This window comes from Schistocerca cancellata, chromosome 1 (genome assembly GCF_023864275.1).
Source record: "Schistocerca cancellata isolate TAMUIC-IGC-003103 chromosome 1, iqSchCanc2.1, whole genome shotgun sequence".
NCBI classification, from domain to species: domain Eukaryota; kingdom Metazoa; phylum Arthropoda; class Insecta; order Orthoptera; family Acrididae; genus Schistocerca; species Schistocerca cancellata.
In genome coordinates this window covers 256,060,167-256,078,422 of record NC_064626.1, presented here as the reverse complement: position 1 = coordinate 256,078,422, position 18,256 = coordinate 256,060,167, and the positions used below count along the sequence as shown (strand labels likewise).

General features: G+C 45.0%; 1 protein-coding gene across 1 annotated transcript in view; it reads left to right on the top strand.

The window, feature by feature from the left end:
* LOC126159270 (cyclin-dependent kinase-like 1) overlaps nucleotides 1-18,256 on the top strand; it is a 242,296-nt gene that overhangs the window by 96,618 nt on the left and 127,422 nt on the right. Inside the window, exon 2 of the mRNA XM_049916506.1 lies at nucleotides 5,977-6,166. Coding sequence (XP_049772463.1) covers nucleotides 5,977-6,166 — 190 coding nt within the window. The remainder of the gene's footprint in view (nucleotides 1-5,976; nucleotides 6,167-18,256) is intronic.

Below are 18,256 nucleotides of genomic sequence, written 5' to 3'. Positions count from 1 at the left end.
TGGATAAAATAAGAGGATACGAAATATCAGACCAAATGCGTGACTGGATTGAAGAGTTTCTAGCAAACAAAACACAACTTGCCATTGTAAATAGAGATAATTCTTCAGACGTGAAATTAAATTCAAACGAATCTCAAGGGAGTGCTACAGAACCATTACATAGTGGAAATCTTCAGAACTTCCATAAGGCCTTGTATGCAGAGAAGTCGCGACGCTAGAAAATTGTAGCGAAATGCTGGATGACATGCAGGGAATCTGTATTTCGTGCAGGGATTGGCAATTGACCCTCAAAGTAATCAAATATAACGTAGTGCGCATAAATAGCAGAAACACTCACTATCCTATGGTTCTTCCATTTGACTGATGAAGTTTTCCATTTGTGAGATATGCGACCATCCAGACTTGACATGTAATAATTCCACGGAAGCATCTTGATCTCTGAAAGCTATATTTATGCACCGTTTTGAGTCATCAGCGTCTGATGACAGTGGCAAAATTTAGATGAAAGTGAAATTAGAAAAGCTAACACATAATAATTGTAAGGCCAATGTAACATTAGGACGGTAGTACATACGGTGTACAAGTACTTACAGTATACTTATGAAAGCTCATACAAGTGAGCAGTAAAAGAAATACAGTCTCGTGGGCAAATGCCTTTCGCCGTATTTGCAAAATACGTTGTTTGGAGACTTCGATGCCATACTGAAGAGAGTAGACTCGAGGATCGTATTACTCCAATTCGATGTCAGAATTGTAATATCTTCCTTTATAATGCTGGCTTTTGCATTGATTTCTTTCTCGATAGAATATTTGTACATTGTAAGGTTTTGTTCTTTTTTTTATTTATTTATTGGACTTCGACCACTCCAAGAGGGGGGGGGGGGGTGCTGGCAACAGCATAAAACGCCGCTCTGCAGCCTACAGAAAAGTTAAAAACAGAATTACGAGATATCATAACAATAAAAACAGGCGATTAAACGGCGACTGTTAAAAACTGAAACACGGCGAAAAAGTTGCGAAGAAAATAAAACAAAGGGTCGGTTATGCTGATTAAAACACATAGTAAATAGACAGGTACAATTAAAAAACGCGGCGACAGTCTGGTTTGTGTTCGCAACAGTTAAAAACACACCTAGCGACAGTATGGTGGCCGGCCAGAGTGGCCGAGCGGTTATAGGCGCTACAGTCTGGAACCGCGCGACCGCTACATTCGCAGGTTCGAATCCTGCCTCGGGCATGGATGTGTGTGATGTCCTTAGGTTAGTTAGGTTTAAGTAGTTCTAAGTTCTAGGGGACTGATGACCTCAGAAGTTAAGTCCCATAGTACTCAGCGCCATTTTTTAACAGTATGGTGGCTGTTCACAACACTTAAAAAAGGGGACACACAACACCGAAGACTCACGGAAAACTGCACTATAGAGTACAAAGGCGTATGGGAGGGGGGGAGGACCTGAACGGATGAGAGGAAAATAAAGGGGGGGGGGGGAGGGCAGGAGAGGAAAAGTAAAAAAAAAGGGGGAGGCTATGGAGAGAGAGGACATAGAGAAAAGGGGGCAGGACAGACGTGAGATGGAGTTGGGAAATCAGTGGACAGGAAAGGAAAAGGACTCGGGGGAGAGAAAGGAGTCAAAGAGAGGACAGGTGGGGAAAAACAGGATGGAAGGGTGGGAGAGGGAGCCCAGGAAAGGACAGAGGGAGGGAGGTGACAATCAGAGTTGATAGGAGGGATAAATTGGGGGACAGAGGGCATCATCTGAGAAGGGGAGTTGACGGAAGTCACTTTGGGAAAGGAGATAAGGGGTGTAGAGGTGGAGGGTAGGGGAGTTGCTAAATCTGCTGTACAACATTTGTGTGTGCCCCATGACAGATTTTGATTCATAATGTATTCTATTCGTATTCTATGCTTTACTTTTTCATCGCCAATATGATGCTTATCGTAAAAAAAAAGAAAATGTGCAGATGTAGCGTGGTAGAAAAATTTACGTTGTTTTGTGTGTTATAAAAGCTATGTCTTGGTTTGTGTCGATCTTTGACATTAACGCCATCTGGCGCCAAGTTGATATAACATGGTCCTTGAGTCTGCTGTCTTCAGTACGGCATACAAAGTCACAAATAACACTTTTTGCAAATACGCCGAACGGCAGTTGCACATGAGATTGTAGGTTTTCCTCGTATTGCTCACTTGTTTGAGCTTTCCTAAGCGCATTGTAAGTACTAGTACTGAGTATGTACTTCCGTTCATGATGTTACATTGACCTTATAATTATTATGTATTAGCTTTTCGAATTTGTCCTTTGTTCCTATCGCGCCGTATTTATCACCACTTTTACCAGCACCACCTCCTTCCCCTTACCCAGTATGGTTCCCGGCACTTCTTCTCGGCCAACGACCAGCTCCTTTACCTTGCGAGTGTTCTTTCCCTCCAACTTAACTCCCGTCACGCTAGCATCTTTGTTTCCCTTGATCTCCAGAACGTCTATAACCGTGTCTGGCATCCCGGGCTCCTCTGTAAACTCCAAATCTACGCTCTTTCCTTCAGTTGCGTCTGCCTCGTTGCTTCCTTCCTCTCCTGTCGTCTCTCCTATGCCACTGTCCAACATACCAACTCCCATGATAACCATCCCACTGCTGGGGTGCCCCAAGGTTCCATCCTTTCCCTCTCCTCTATCTCCTGTACACTGCAGATAATTCCAAACCTCCCTTGCCTGCTCATGCCCTCCAATTTTCTGACTACATCGCCTTCCTGGCCCTTTATCCTACCCTTCAATGGTCCCATCGTACCCTTCAAACCCACCTTTACCAGTTCATCACCTGGTGCAACTAGTGGCTCCTTTGCATCAATCCAAGACCCAGGCAATCATCATAGATCATACCACCCGCTCCTTCCAGCTTCACGATTTTTCCTCACCATTTATAGTCATCCTATCCACCTCACTCCTACCCTGAAATACCTTGGCCTCACCCTCGACCGACCGTCACCTCACCTGGACTCCCCATCTCCTTACGATCCAACACAAAGCCCACAATAGACTCTGCTCCCTGAAACTCCTTCACAGTGGGACATGGGGCAGCATCCTTCCACCATCTTCCACACTTACAAATCGTTTATCCACCCCATCCTTTGTTATGCCAGCATCACCTGGATTTCTGCCCCACCCAGATTCTATAAGGCCCTCCAAATCCTTGAATGCCATGCATTCTGCCTCACCTTCTCTATCCATCTCCATCCTCCATATGGATCCTCAACAACCTCATCCCCTTCCCACATATTCTCCTTTACCCTCCTTTCCCAATGCAACTTCCAGTGCCTACTGCTCCTGTATGATGAGCTTTACCATAATATCTACCCCTACCAACTGTAAACCCACCTTACCCCTCTCCCTACTCATGGTTCCCTCTCCGTTCCTCTTCCCTTCCCTCCTCCACCCTTCCCTCTACTGCCCCCTCTCTTTCCAGTGCACCCCTCCTGTGTCTCTGCACTCCCCCCTGTCTTGCCTTCCCTCTCCGTCTTGCAGCCCACCCGTCTCCTGCCCCTTGGTAATTCCCCCTCCCCCCACCTCATCTTTTCATTCAACCCCCAAGCCTCCTCTATCGTTGCCACTTCCTCCCCCCCCCCCCATTTTTCCTTCCTCTCAGGCCTCGACTTCCTTGGCAGGTCCCTCCCAGCAGTTTTTATTCTTTGCCATTTGTGCTCATCTCAAGCAGTTGTTTAAAGTATCGTTGTTCTGCACTGTTTAATGCTGCTGCCAGCCCTCCCCTGGCCATATGGTGCAGGGAAATGAAATCACAATAAAAGAAAATAAATCGTCCTTTGTCCCACTCCCTTCCCCTGAGCGGTTTTTTCCTCCCTGCTACACTCCTTCCCTTTCCAGTGCACTCCTTATGTGTATCTGGACTCTCTCGTGACGTGCTTTCACTATCCATCTCCCACCCCACCCGTCTCCTGCCCCTTGGTGTGTGCCCCGCGAGTCCCTTGCTTTTCCTCCTACTGTCTCCAGCCCCCCTCCCCCTCTGCCCCACCTGGCTGCTCTTTTCCTTCCTTCCCCTCTTTTCCCTCCTTGCAGGCCTCCCCTCACTCGTCAGGTCTCTCCTGGCAATTTTTACTTTTCATAGTGTGTGCTCTGTCTCATGCAGTGGTTTTAAAGTGTCATCGTTCGTGTGTTTTAATACTGTGGCCAACCTTTAACTTCAGGGTACTTTATGTGCTCCACAAATCGCCAACTGTGTTTTATATCTTTATGTGGACTTTTTTCAACTGTCCCACATGACTGTCTCCGTGTAAGTGCATATTTTACCTCCACATTCTCTTATGTTCTCTTTATCGCCTTTTCATGTTTTTATTAAATATATCACTCGGCTAAAGAGCGGCGGATTGTGCCGCTGCCAGCCTTCCCGTGCCCATATTGCGCAGAGGAATGAAATTATAATAAATGAAAAAATGTCGTTTGTGTAATTTTGCCATAGCTATCTCTGGATGATGATGTGTCATAAATAAAGTCTTTAGTGATCAATACATTTCCATGGAATTACTATATTTTTTGATAATAAAACTGCAGAAAAGTCACCGGGAGCAGTTATGTCCATATAATATGCAAAAGTTTGCATACAGATTACAAATGGAAACTAATTTGATGTAACGTAGATGGGAGACAGATTCATTGGAAGAATCCCCAAAAAGTGTAGTCCACCAATAAATGAGACAGGTTATGTAATCCTCGTTCAATGAATACTTGAAAGTTGGTCACAAGTGTGGGATCTGTTTCAGATAAGATTGATACAGAACATAGAGAAGATAAAAACATAAGTATCTTGTTTCATTAAGTAAGCGCGATACTGTCCCAGAGATACTCATCCAGCTCCAGTGTCAGACCGTGTAGGAAAGGCGTTCTGCACCACAGTGCGTTTTCTAAAATTCCGAGATCGTACATTCCTAGAGGAGTCAACCAATTTCTCCCACATATTCTAAGAAAGAACCATGAGCATAAAATCAGAGACATTCGAGCTAACACCTAGGCTTGCCAACGAGCTATCTTCCTGTAAAGTGTTTGCAACTGGAACAGGAAATAAGGGAAGTGGCATTGGTGCACAAAATACCCTCTGCGACAGATCACAAGGCGGTTTCTGTAGTGTGGATGTACGAGGAGTTTTCAGTAAGTAATGCAATAAATTTTTTATCGCCGTATTTACGTTGAAAAATTGCGGACTCTGCTGTCGGGCATCGTGGAGTATTCCAGCTTCAGTCCCCATAATTTTATTACTTTCCCATAGGTGGCAGCGCCTTCATAATGGCGTCTGTAACAGAGGTACATTCCAAAAAGAGAACTGTGACTGATTTGTCAGAAAACAAGAACATCACAGATATTCATAAGCGCTTGCAGAATGTCCACAGAGAATGACAGTGATCAAAAGCACGGTGAGACGTTGGGCGAGGCATCTGTCTGCCATCATCGTTACTGTTATACTCCCACGAAATTGAACAAACGAATGCAGCGTGTTCGCCATCCCAAAAATACAAACGAACTGCTCCTTCTGCATGACAGTGCAGACTCTCACATAAATCTGTGCACGCGAGAGGAGCCCACGAAACTTCATTGGACTGTTCTTCCTCATCCACCCTATACAGCCCGAATCTCACACCTTTCGGCTTTCATCTATTTGGACAAATAAAGGATACTCTCCGTGGGAAGCATTACGTGAACGATGGGGAGATTACTGATGGAGCAAGACCCGTAGAGTTGTACCATGTGGGCATCTGTGCCATCCACATTGAACGGGGATTATGTTCAAAAATAGGGTTTTGTAGCCAGAAGAGTGATGAATAATACGGTGTACTGGATAACTTATTAAAACCAACCTGATCTCAGAAACAATGTATTGTACTAATTACTGAACACCCTTCATAGATATAGTTCATTAGGGAGCACTTTGTTCACTCAGAGCAACAGTGGATGATCCCGTGCGCTTTGTTGCCGGCAGGTCTCGCACCTCGTCGCGCCTCATGGAGCGCTACGAGAAGCTGGCCAAGTTAGGCGAGGGCAGCTACGGGCTGGTGTTCAAGTGCCGCAACAGGGACACGGGTCAGCTGGTCGCCATCAAGAAGTTCGTCGAGTCCGAGGACGACCCGCTCATCCGCAAGATCGCGCTGCGTGAAGTCCGCATGCTCAAGGTGAGTTGTTTGCGGTAGATTGTAGTAGCAACTATCGTCTCTGGCTGTGTGCTTCGTGAATCCCACATTGCATAAAGAACATTTGGAAGAGGGGGATACTTTCTGTGTATAGGATGGAAAGAGCAACAAATTCATCCTTGCAGCTCTTCTACGTATTTGAAACAGGAGCATTACGTTTGTTTACTTGGAAGGCACGACTTGGGGAGTGGAGGGGAGGGGGACAAATGGAAGAGGTGGCTCTTCCAACCGCTGAAATACTGTCATCTTGGAGTTTACGTTCGACTAGACGATTTGGCTTTGCCGTGATATAATGTTTATTAATGTTGCCGTTGATACTTTGCGCAAAAGTATGTAGAGAATGAATTCAAACTGAAATACAACAAGCAGCTGCTGTGATATAACCACCACCAAGCTGATATTTCATCCCAGGAACCAAGTACCAAAATAGCTGATTACGGCTTCCTGCATTTTCAAGTTAATTAGGGACGGGTACCGGGAAGAACTTTGTGTACTTCTCATCAGTGCGACAATAGTTACCTACACCTAAATATACACATTCCTCAAGCCACAGTATGGTGTATGTAACAGTACTGGAAGAATAATATCCATTTCCTCTCGCAAGTAGAGAAAGGGAGAAACGACTTCCTATCTTCGTGGTCATTATACGAAATATACACTGAGCGCAAAAGAAACTGGTATAGGCATGCGTATTCATATACAGGGATATGAAAGAGCCCGAATACGGCGCTGTGGTCGGCGCAGCTATTAGATCGGTTACTGCTGATATAAAGGCAAGTTGTAAGGATTTAACATCAAATCTCCGACATCGCTGCGGCCGGAAAAAGGCCCTGCAACGACCGGACCAACGACGACTGAAGACAATCGTTCAACGTGACAAAAATGCAACCCTTCCGCAAATTGCTGCTGATTTCAATGATGGGTCATCACCAAGTGTCAATGTGCGAACCGATCACCGGAACATCATCGATATGGGCTTGCGGAGCCGAAGGCCCACTCGCGTACTGTTGATGACTGCACGTCAAAAAGCCTGGGCCCGTCGACACAGACATTGGACTGTTGACGAGTGAAACAAGTTGTCTGGTCGGACGAGTGACGTGTACGGGTATGGAGACAGCCTCATGAATCTATGGACCCTGCATGTCAGCAGGGCACTTTTAAAGCTCGTGGAGGCTCTGTAACGGCGTGGGACGTGTGGAAGTGGAGTGATATGGAACTCCTGATACGTCTAAACACGACTCTGACAGGTGTCACGTACGTAAGCACCCTGTCTGATCAGCTGCATCCATTCATGTCCATTATGCATTCCGACGGACTTGGACAATTCCAGCAAGACACCCCACACGTCCAGAATTGCTACGGAGTGGCTCCAGGAACATTCTTCTTAGTTTAAACACTTCTACTGGCTCCAAACTCCCCAGACATCAACATTACGGAGCACTTCTGGGATGCCTTACAACGTACTGTTCAGAAGGGATCTCCACCCCTCGTACTGTTACGCATTTATGGACAGCCCTGCTGGTATAATTTTGTCAATTCCCTCCAGCACTACTTGAGACATTAGTCGAGTCCATGCCTGGTCGTGTTGCGGTTATTCCGCGTGCTCGCAGGGGCCCTACACGATATTAGGCAGGTGTACCAATTTCTTTTGTTGGCGGCAGTAGAATTATTCTGCAGTGAACCTAAAATGACGGTTCTATAAATTTTCTCAGAAGTACTCCTCGAAAGCAATGTCATCTTCTCTACACCAGTGATACTCGTGTCAGTTCCCGAAGCATAGTTGCGTGTTCTTCGAACCTACCTTTAATAAATTTAGTAGCCTGCCTCTGAAATGCTACGATGTCTTCCATCAATCCGACCTGGTGGAGATCCCAAACAACTCAACAATGGGTCGCAATAGTATCCTATATGCGATCTCCTCTACAAATGAACCACACTTTCCTAAAATTCTCCCAATAAACCGAAGGCTACCATCCGCCTTCTCTACTAAATTCCTTACATGCCCATATATTCCATATCTCTTTCGAACCTTATGACTAGATATTTAATCGACTTGAACGTTTCAAGCAGCAAATTACTAATGCTGTATTCGAACACTAAGGGTTTGGTTTTCCTACTCATTTGCATTAATTTACATTTTTCTACATTTAGAGCTATCTGCTATTCATCACACCAACTATAAATTTTTTCCAAGTCATCCTGTATCCTCCTATAGTCACTCAACTTCGACACCTTCCTGTACACCACACTACCATCATCAAACAGCTACAGACTGCTGCTTACCCTTCCGGTCAGTTCACTTATGTACGAGTATACAGAAAATAACAGCGGGCCTATCACACTTCCCTGTGATATTCCTCACTATACCCTGTCTCTGATGAACATTTGCAATCGAGGACGATATACTGGGCTCTATTATTTAAGAAGCATTCGAACCACTCATATCTGGGAATCTATTCCATACGCTCGTACCTTCGTTAACAGCTTGAAATGGGGCACCGTGTCAAATGCTTCTCGGAAATCTAGAAATATGGAATCTGCTTGTCACCATCCATAGATCGCAGTATATCATGTGAGAAAAGGGCAAGCTGAGTTTCGCACGAGCAGTGCTTTCCAAAACGATGCTGATACGGGGAATAAGCATCTCGATCTTAAGAAAATTCATTATATTCGGACTGAGAGCGTGTTCAATGATTCTGCAGCGAACCGATGTTAGGGATATTGCTCTGAGATTTTGCGGGACCATTCCTTTTAACCTTCTTATATGCAAGAGTCACCAGCGCTTCTTTCACGTCTCTTGGAATTTTGCGATGGGCGAGAGATAAGCGTTAACTGCAAGAGAAGTAATGGGCCAATGCCGTACTCTCTGTGAAACCGAATTCGGATCCCATGGGGAACTAGCGCCTCATTTGCTTTCAACTCTTTCATTTGTTTCTCCATGCCAGGTATGACTATTACTATCTCCCCCTTACGGAAATCTGCACGATGTTCAAACGATGGTGTGTTTGTACAATTCTCTTGAGTGAACGACTTCTTAAGTAAATTTCGTCTTTACTTTTGCTGTCTTCACCTGCCACACCCGACTCATCAACGAGTGATTGGATAGAAGCCTTAATGTCAATTTCCCGGCATTGGTTACATTTGGCTTCATCATTCAATGTTGTGTGATTTATTTGGTGCCGACCTCTAGTTCGACTTTGGTAACACTACGATTGCGAGTAAACTGGATAGTTACTTTATTGTTGACAGCTTTGTGTGACTTGGTTGTCAAATTTGTTTTTGTTAGTGCGGTGTTCAACAGCAACGCAAGCTGTGTGGTGGAAGTGGCTAGGGGTTGTGATAGCGTAATTCTGATTTGGTAGTCCTCTAAGTTGTAGTGCTACCATTTATCAACAGACTACTGTCAAACAAGATCGCTAAAACATTAAGTGAAATGGTTTCATAAACAATTATTTAAAAGAGCACAATAATTATAAGAAAACCTTCTTGGTTCTCATTCTTAACCATAGTATCCTGGACTATAATATCAAAATATGTAGACTGAGAGAAATAGCACTACCAATAGCTCGCTAACAGTGTAACTAAATCACTCACTAACGTGTCTTATGAAATCTCACAGTGCATAATTGAGTTCTGGCTCAACCTACTAATACCCCTCAATCTGGGAATAACTCAACAAGTTAACACTAAAATTCAAACCTAAGAGGCATGAGATAGTATCACACTTACAATTTAAATTACGGAGAACAGCACAATGTGCAACAAGTAACAGACGCACCTTAGAGATGGCTTGAGCCAAATTTCATTAATTGGAAACATTCTTCTTAACGCACACACACACGTATCATCCAATATTATGAATAGCATCAGACAGTAAGCTTATAACAATCTCTTAGAGCAGTTGAACATCAATTTGGTAAAGTGTCGTGAAGCCAAACGAAAAACTTGGCAAGATGAGAAATAATATTTTAATAGTATCAATACAAATCTATCCCAAGAATTTCCCACAAACAAGACGCAATGAGACAGTACAAGCTAGGGAATGTCACTTTATTTATGTCAGTAAATAACGAGCGATAAGATGTACAATTTCAAAATCCAACTAGCACACAACTAAACAAAGTCATTGTGACACGCTCCTGAATCCGTAACAAATACCAGATCCTTATCTGAACACATCAAGGCCTGAAAACTTGCTAGAGCAATCCTGAGTACAGTGCACTTAACAACAGTTGCAGCCATGTCTGTGTTCTACAGGCGCAGTCTTCGGTAATCACTCCAGAAAACACCTTGTGGCCCACTCTTTCTGGGTTTGGCGTTGCTCTCTTGGCGTCGACAGCCGCCAAGTGCCACTCAGCTCCGCAGGCACACATCTCCAGTCTTGGCTGCACAGCTCCTCTTCAACAGACTACAGGACAGGAAGCTAGATACGTTCACGGGATTTGTCGACCTAGAAAAGGCGTTAGACAGTGTAAAATGGTGCAAGATGTTCGAAATTCTGAGAAAAGTAGGAGTAATACACGATATGTACAAGAGCTAGGAGAAAATAATAAGAGCGGCCGATCAAAAACGAAGTGCTCGGATTAAAAGGGTGTATGACACGGATGTAGTCCTTCGCTCCTACTGTTCAATCTATACATCGAAGAAGCAATAATGGAAATAAAAGAAAGGTTCTGAAGTGGAATTAAAATTCAAGGTGGAAAGATATCAATGATGCTGATGACATTTCTATCCTGAGTCAAAGTAAAGAAGAAGTACATGATCTGGTGAATGGAATGAACAATCGCATGAGTACAGAATACGGATTGAGAGTAAACCGAAGAAAGACGAAAGTAATTAACATCAGGATTGATGGTTATGAATCAGATGAAGAAACTCTTCCACCTAGATATCAAAATAACCAATGAAGGATGGAGCAAGTAAGACATGAAAAGCAGACTAGCACTGGAAGAAAGAGCGTTCATGGCCAAGAGAACTCTAATAGCATCAAACATAGTCCTTCATTTGAGGAAAACATTTCTGAGAATGTACGTTTGGAGCACTGCATTGTATGGTAGTGAAACGTGAATTGTGGGATAACCGGAACAGAAGAGAGTCGAAGCATTTGAGGCGTAGTGCTACAGACGAATGTTGAAAATTAGGTGGACTGATAGGTAAGGATTGAGGAGGATCTGTGCAGAATGGGAGAGGAAAGAAATATTTGGAAATTACTGACAAGGAGAAGGGACAGGATTATAGAATGTCTATTAAGATATCAGGGAATAACTTCCATAGTACTAGAGGGAGCTGTAGAGGGCAAAAACTGTAGAGGAAGGCAGAAATTGGAATACATCCAACAAATAATTGAGGACGTACGTTGCAAGTGCTACTTTGAGATGAAGAGGTTGGCACAGGAGAGTAATTCGTGGTGGGCCGTGTCCATCCGGTCAGAAGACTGAAGACCAAAGAAAGAAAATCTTTGTTTTGTCCGCTAGCAGCAGCCAATCTCCTTTCAAGACATTGGCTTCAAGGCCTGACGAATCCGCGGTTCGACACAGGACTCCAGAAACAGCTCCTCGGGAAACCAGGGGAACAAAGTACGTGCTTATGCCCTCCATGCGATGGCTGCTACTTTTGCTGTGTCATACGCCACCCGCCGCCCATCATATACCTCTGTGCTGGCTCCGATTGGTCCACTATCACGCACACGACTCCTTAACGCTGTCGCCATAGCACGCTTGTCAACTTCGGTGCCGTGTGTTCTGGTGCTCTGATGCTTGGGTGCCCTCTGGCCCGGCGGGAAGACACCACCAAGCCACCATGAACCTTAATCTGAACTTCCTTGGGGAGTGGGACTTAACTGCGCCTCACAACTACAGCACACTATGTAGAGCTCTTAATGCGAAGTGACAACATTCTTCTTTGTGATATCCCCCCAGAGGGGGGGGGGGGGGGGGGAGGGAGCTGGCAGCAGCGTAATACGCCGCTCTGCAGCCTACAGATAACGTTAAAAAAACACAATGAGGAGATATAACAATAAAAACAGGTAATAAAACGGTGAATGCTTAAAACGAGCATGGTGAAAATTTGTGAAGAAAATATAAAGAACAAAGGGTGGGTGATGCTGATTAAAACACATAGCAATTGAGTACAATTAAAAAACTATGGCGACAGTCTGGTTTCTGTTCGCTTCACTTAAAATGGGGATGCACAACACTGATACTCACGGAAAACACTGCACTATAGAGTACAAATGAAGATGGCGGCGGGGAGGGGGGGAGGACCTGGACAGATGAGGGGAAAAAAGGGGAGAGAAGAGGAAAAGCAAAAAATAGGGGGGAGCCAATGGAGGGAGAGGACACAAAAAAAAGGGGGCAGAGCAGATGCAAGATGGAGTGGGGAAAGCAGTGCAGAGGAAAGAACAAAGGACTCAGGGGAGAGAAAGAAATCAAAGAGAGGGTAGGCAAAACAGGATGGAAGGGGGGAGAGGGAACCCATGGAAACGACAGATGGAGGGAGGGGGAAGTGAGATTCAGAGTTGATAAGAGGGATAAATGGATGGAGGGAGGGGGAGGTGAGGATCAGAGGGTGATAGGAGGGACAAATGGAGGGAGAGAGGGCATCATCCAGGAAGGGGCCTTGACAGAAGCCACCTTGGGAAAGGTGATGAAGGGTGTAGAGATGGAGGGTGGGGGGGAAGGCATGGGAATGGGTGGGGGTTGGAGAGGAGAGGGGCAACTAGGTGAGGGGGGGGGGAAATCAAGTAGCGGGAGGTGTAGAGGACTCGGATATGTTTGAGGAAAAGGAGCAGAAGGGGGAAAGGAATCGGGTCATAGAGGATCCGCTTGGAGGATGGGAGGGGGAGTGCATGATGCTCGAGGATCTGGAGGGACTTATAGAATTTGGGGGGGGGGGGGGGACGGATATCCAATGGGGGACTGGAATAACAGAGGATGGGGCAGATTAAGGATTTGTAGGTGTGGAGGATTGCAGAGGGGTTCAAACCCCAGCCTGAGAGAAGTTTAAGGAGATGGTGGCTGTTGTGGGCTTTGGATTGGATTGAGCGGAGATGAGGGATCCAGGTGAGGTGACGGTCAATGGTAGTCCAAGATAGGTGAGAGTGGGGAAGAGGTGGGCAGGATGGTTGCAGATGGCAAGGGAAAAAAATCAAGGAGCCGGAAGGAGCGAGTGGTATGACCTACAATGATTGCCTGAGTCTTGGAGGACTGATTTTGAGGTGCCACTGGTTACACCATGTGGCAAAAAGGTCAAGGTGATTCTGGGGAAGGTGTTGGGACCATTGATGGGTAGGAGCGAGGGTAAGGAAGGCAGTGTGATCGACAAACTGCAGGAGGTGGGCTGGATGGGGAGGGGGGGTTGGGTATATCTGCTGTGTACAGGCCAGGGGCTCTTTCCATTTACAGTATTAAAAAAAATGATATACTAACTTCACTTCAATCATATACTAAATTCCGTTGCCTAACCCGTCTTCAGTCACATATCGGGTCTCGTCTGTCGTAAGCACGTACTTTATTCCCATATTTACATGTTTCGTATCGTAACTGTAACGGCAAAAATCAGAGAAATTTTGAGTTAAATTTCCGTGCTTAATTCACGACTCGAATAGGTAGGGGTTTTTTTTCCAAACGATGGCGCTACTGAAGCGTGACATTACTGTTTATTATTGTAAAGACAATGGCACCTCAGAACTCACCAAGTGGTTTTGTTTACATTAGACGTTTAAAAATAAAACATTATAAGAAAAGGAAACGTCACTTAAATGTTTGCCTCGGATGATTTTTTTATGATATTCATGAAGACCTAGCTCAGGAACAGAATGTATAACTGTTTCGTTCAACTTTGGCAGTCATAATGACACCGCCTGCCCATACGCCCATCCTATACAAGTAACATCTGCTATGGTCAGGTGTGAGAAAATGTCGGGGGGGTGGGGTGGGGGGGGGGGGGAGCAAAATAGTTACTTAATTCGCTGGAGGCCTCAGTTTCGATCTTTCCTTATTTAAGTCTTTAGTTTTCACTCATTGTACTTACATATATACTGTTTTCGTAGTCGGCCACCGCACTATTCGCCCCGAAGCCCTGTTTTATTTATTTTGACGACTTCCCTTCTTCAGGGGTCTTGGTGCGCAGATGTGACAGTCTTGTAAGTATGTTTTAATTGTGATGCCTTTTTAAATATTTTACGCAAGATCTACAAAAATATTAAAAAGTTTCTTAAAAATTCTCTAAAAAGTTTCAAATGGTTTAAAATTTTTTAAAAGTTTCTTACAATATTTTGATCATATATATGTTACATGGGATGCTTTCCTTTTAACGTGGTTCACCGGAAGATGTAGTTTTAATGCAGCGATACCGATTGTGACAGTAAAAAAAATCACCAATTACAGATAACTTGCGGCTCATTTTACTTCCATTCGCTATGAAATTTAGTAGCTGCGGCTGTTCGCATTACAAAGTTTTGGCAATACGTCATTGTCGTACTTCTGTAAACGACGAATTTCGGGAAGGTCGATCAAAATTGGTTGTTACTTCAAGAAACATGGAAGCTGCGCGCAGCGTGACTGAAGGGGATTGCCATGTATCTTACAGGGTTTGGATAAAAATATGGAAACACAGCGAGAAATGGATGCTTGAACATATAAGCAGATACAAGGCAAACCTACAGGTTGCGCTGTTGTATGGCTCTGAGCACCATGGCACTTAACTTCTGAGGTCATCAGTCCCCTCGCATTTAGAACTACTGAAACCTAATTAACCTAAGGACATCACACACACCCATGCCCGAGGCAGGATTCGAACCTGCGATCGTAGCGGTCGCGCTGTTCCAGACTGTAGCGCCTAGAGCCGCCCGGCCACCCCGGCCGGCTGCGCTGTTGTATTTTACCAAAAGTGGCACCTGTGCAATGTCTTCCATGGGTTGCAAGTGGTAATCGTGGTCAGAAGAGTGTTATGCGTGATAACGGGTGCATTATGTTGGAGCTAGGTGGATTCGCTACTGGGCAAATTGTTGGTTCTCATATCATGGGTGCTTCTGGAACTAAGGTATCCAAAGTATTTGGTGTTTCCAGAGGCACAGTCCGAAGATTTATACCCCTTACAAGCAACGTGGGAAAACATTATCCGCTAAGCCACACGGACTCAAACAATTATCAGAGAAAAATACCCAATTAATGTCTATAGTCCAGTCGCTGTAAGAACATCTCTGACAATTCCAGTGGACTGGGCGCACAGCTTCGAGCGGTTACTGCAGCCAGTAACGTTACAAGGTTTTGTAAACGCCTCTATGGCAACGCTCAGTGTTGCCAGAGTTCCATACACGGTTATTGTTTTCGACTGCGACCGTTTGCGCTTCGTAACTGAAACATGGCAACACTGCTGCCAAATGTCAGGCATCAACTTACCCCGACTCCACTATAATTACTCTTATTCACATGGTTTATCGGCTAATGACTTATTTTTGTTTGTTCGAGTCAAACAAAAAGTATCTGGACAGCGACTTTCATCACATCAAGAAACAGTTGAATTATTTCAAAACCGTATTTCTGCGTTTCCAACAATAAAGTGGAAAAATGCTCCCGGAACTGGTTCGAACTCAATCAAAAATGCGTATATTTTAATGTCGAATGTCTTAAGAGACGAAATATGTGCACCAAGAAAACTTTTATCTTTCATTGCTTTTGTTAAAATTAAAACGCAACTCTGGTAAAGATTTGCTCGGTCATTGGAGTCTTACTGATATGCCATATACCCCCCTCCACTCATCTCACACCACATAATAAATTTCAGAGGAAGTATGATGTGTAGCTGGTGTATGAAACATTCAACCGTTTGAGCACTACGGATACCGGACATCTGGAAATCAAAGCACTCGATTGTATTGTAAACCTCAAACTTTCCCGCGACATTCACACTCGTAAAGAAGCCTCGGAGGCTAGGCAGTCGAGCTGATCACCAAGAAAGACTGTTTAACGACGCAACAATAATGTTACCGATATGTGGCCTGGATACAGGATCGTAGGGTTGTGGTAGTGCAATATTTTTAACATCAGCCAGTCAGAAAGTTACAACATGGCATAAATCAGTAAGATTCGGAACCGCCGCGTTTAAATTTGATCCGCAGATGCACCGACATGGGGGGGAGACGCTTCTCTCGTGCGGTATTTCTCATTGCGTCATGTATGGTTTATCCTGTCCGCAGCTCATGGTCTCGCGGCAGCGGTCTCGCTTCCCGAGCATGGAGTCCTGGGTTCGATTCCCGGCGGGGTCAGGGATTTTCACCTGCCTCGAGATGACTGGGTGTTGTTGTGCCGTAGACATCATCATCATTGTTCCCCATTATGGTCGGAGGATGACAATGGCAAACCACCTCTGTTAGGACCTTGCCTAGTACAGCAGTGCAGGTCTCCCGCATCGTCCTCTACTCTCTGTCATGGAGTATGGGACCTCATCATCATCATGGTTTACCCTGCTTTTACGTGAGGAGATCTTGTGGCCGAGCCGACGAAAAGGCGCAGAAATCTTGGACGCCACTATTCGGCTGTATTAGAGGAGCAGTGACAGTTTATGGGATGTGGTGCTAAAAGATCTCCTTTTTTGTAAAGTATGCGTCGTGCAGACCAACAGGACCTCGCCACAAACCGAGGACTATTCCTGCTGGAGCACTGTTACGTGGAGCACTAGCCAGCGACTTTCTATTGTTCACATGACCTTTCAGTGGCATTGCATGCTCACCCCACTATCTCTGACTGGCGGTCCGCGTGATTTGGCGCCGTTTCCTCCCACGTTTGCAGACTGCGCTGCATATCGCGGTGGAACGTCCAGGAGAACAGCGTGCTGCTGGAGGAGTCCGCTGGAGCGGCTGCTGCGTGCCGGGCCATGTTGCACGGCCAGCGTCGCAGCGCCAGCGCCAGCGCCGGTCGATGCGAGAGCGCCGTCGGTTGTTGTCACGCGAGGCGTCGCTGCCTGCCGTCGACGAATTATTTACAGCTTCCGGGGCACTCACTGTCCTTTTGTGTCCAGACACCTCTATTGGGAAGAGTGCACAGGGAAGAGTGTTTAACTCTTTCACGGTTAAAATGTGTTTTGCGTATGGCTGGAAACCAAAATGTCGAAAACTGTGTTCCTTTTTGATAAACAATACACTTCCACTACCAAAAAAATTTTAAGCTGACCGATTCTGAAAATCAGTGAAGTGGGACACATGTGACCCACGAACGTACTTGATTTCGTATGAACCTAGGATTTTCAGAGCTAAATTTTTAATTTTACAGTGGCTTCGTCGGGATGGAAATTACGGAAAAATGTGTAACAAATGGAACCGAAAACAAATTTCTTCTCCTGCCAATGAAAAACGTGAAGTATCACTGACAAATTTTCAACCTATCATTTGTAAATGGCTTCGACGTATCACACACCAATATTTTGTGCATTCTACGAAGTTTTGTGTGGGATACAGGATGTTCGGAAATTCCCGTTACAAACGTCAAGGACTTATAGAGGGGAGTGAGTGTATAATATTTTAAACTGGAACCGCTGTCCATAAACGAAAGGTTTCCGTTTTACTACAGTTTGAACGCGTCCACGTCTCTGAGGGAAAGAGAAAAGTCACAGAGTTGCTTGTCTTGGTACGAAATAGGGTAGACAGGATGACGTGTGCTGCGTCAGACGGTAACCTGATGTCACTTGACTTCTGTCTTGCTGCGAGACTCCTATCTGCTGGATTCTATTTGTTTTAGAATGTTGTAAACAGGTAATGATTAAGTGTTCAAAAATGGTTCAAATAGCTCTGAGCACTATGGGACTTAACATCTGAGGTCATCAATCCCCTAGAACTTAGAACTACTTAAACCTAACTAACCTAAGGACATCACACACATCCATGCCCGAGGCAGGATTCGAACCTGCGACTGTAGCGGTCGCGCAGTTCCATACTGAAGCGCCTAGAACCGCTCGGCCACACCGGCCGGCGTTTACATCTACATCTACGTGATTACTCTGCTACTCACAATAAAGTGTTGATACAAACGAATGTGGTTAAGTCATAAATGTACGTTTCGTTTTTTCTTTCGAATA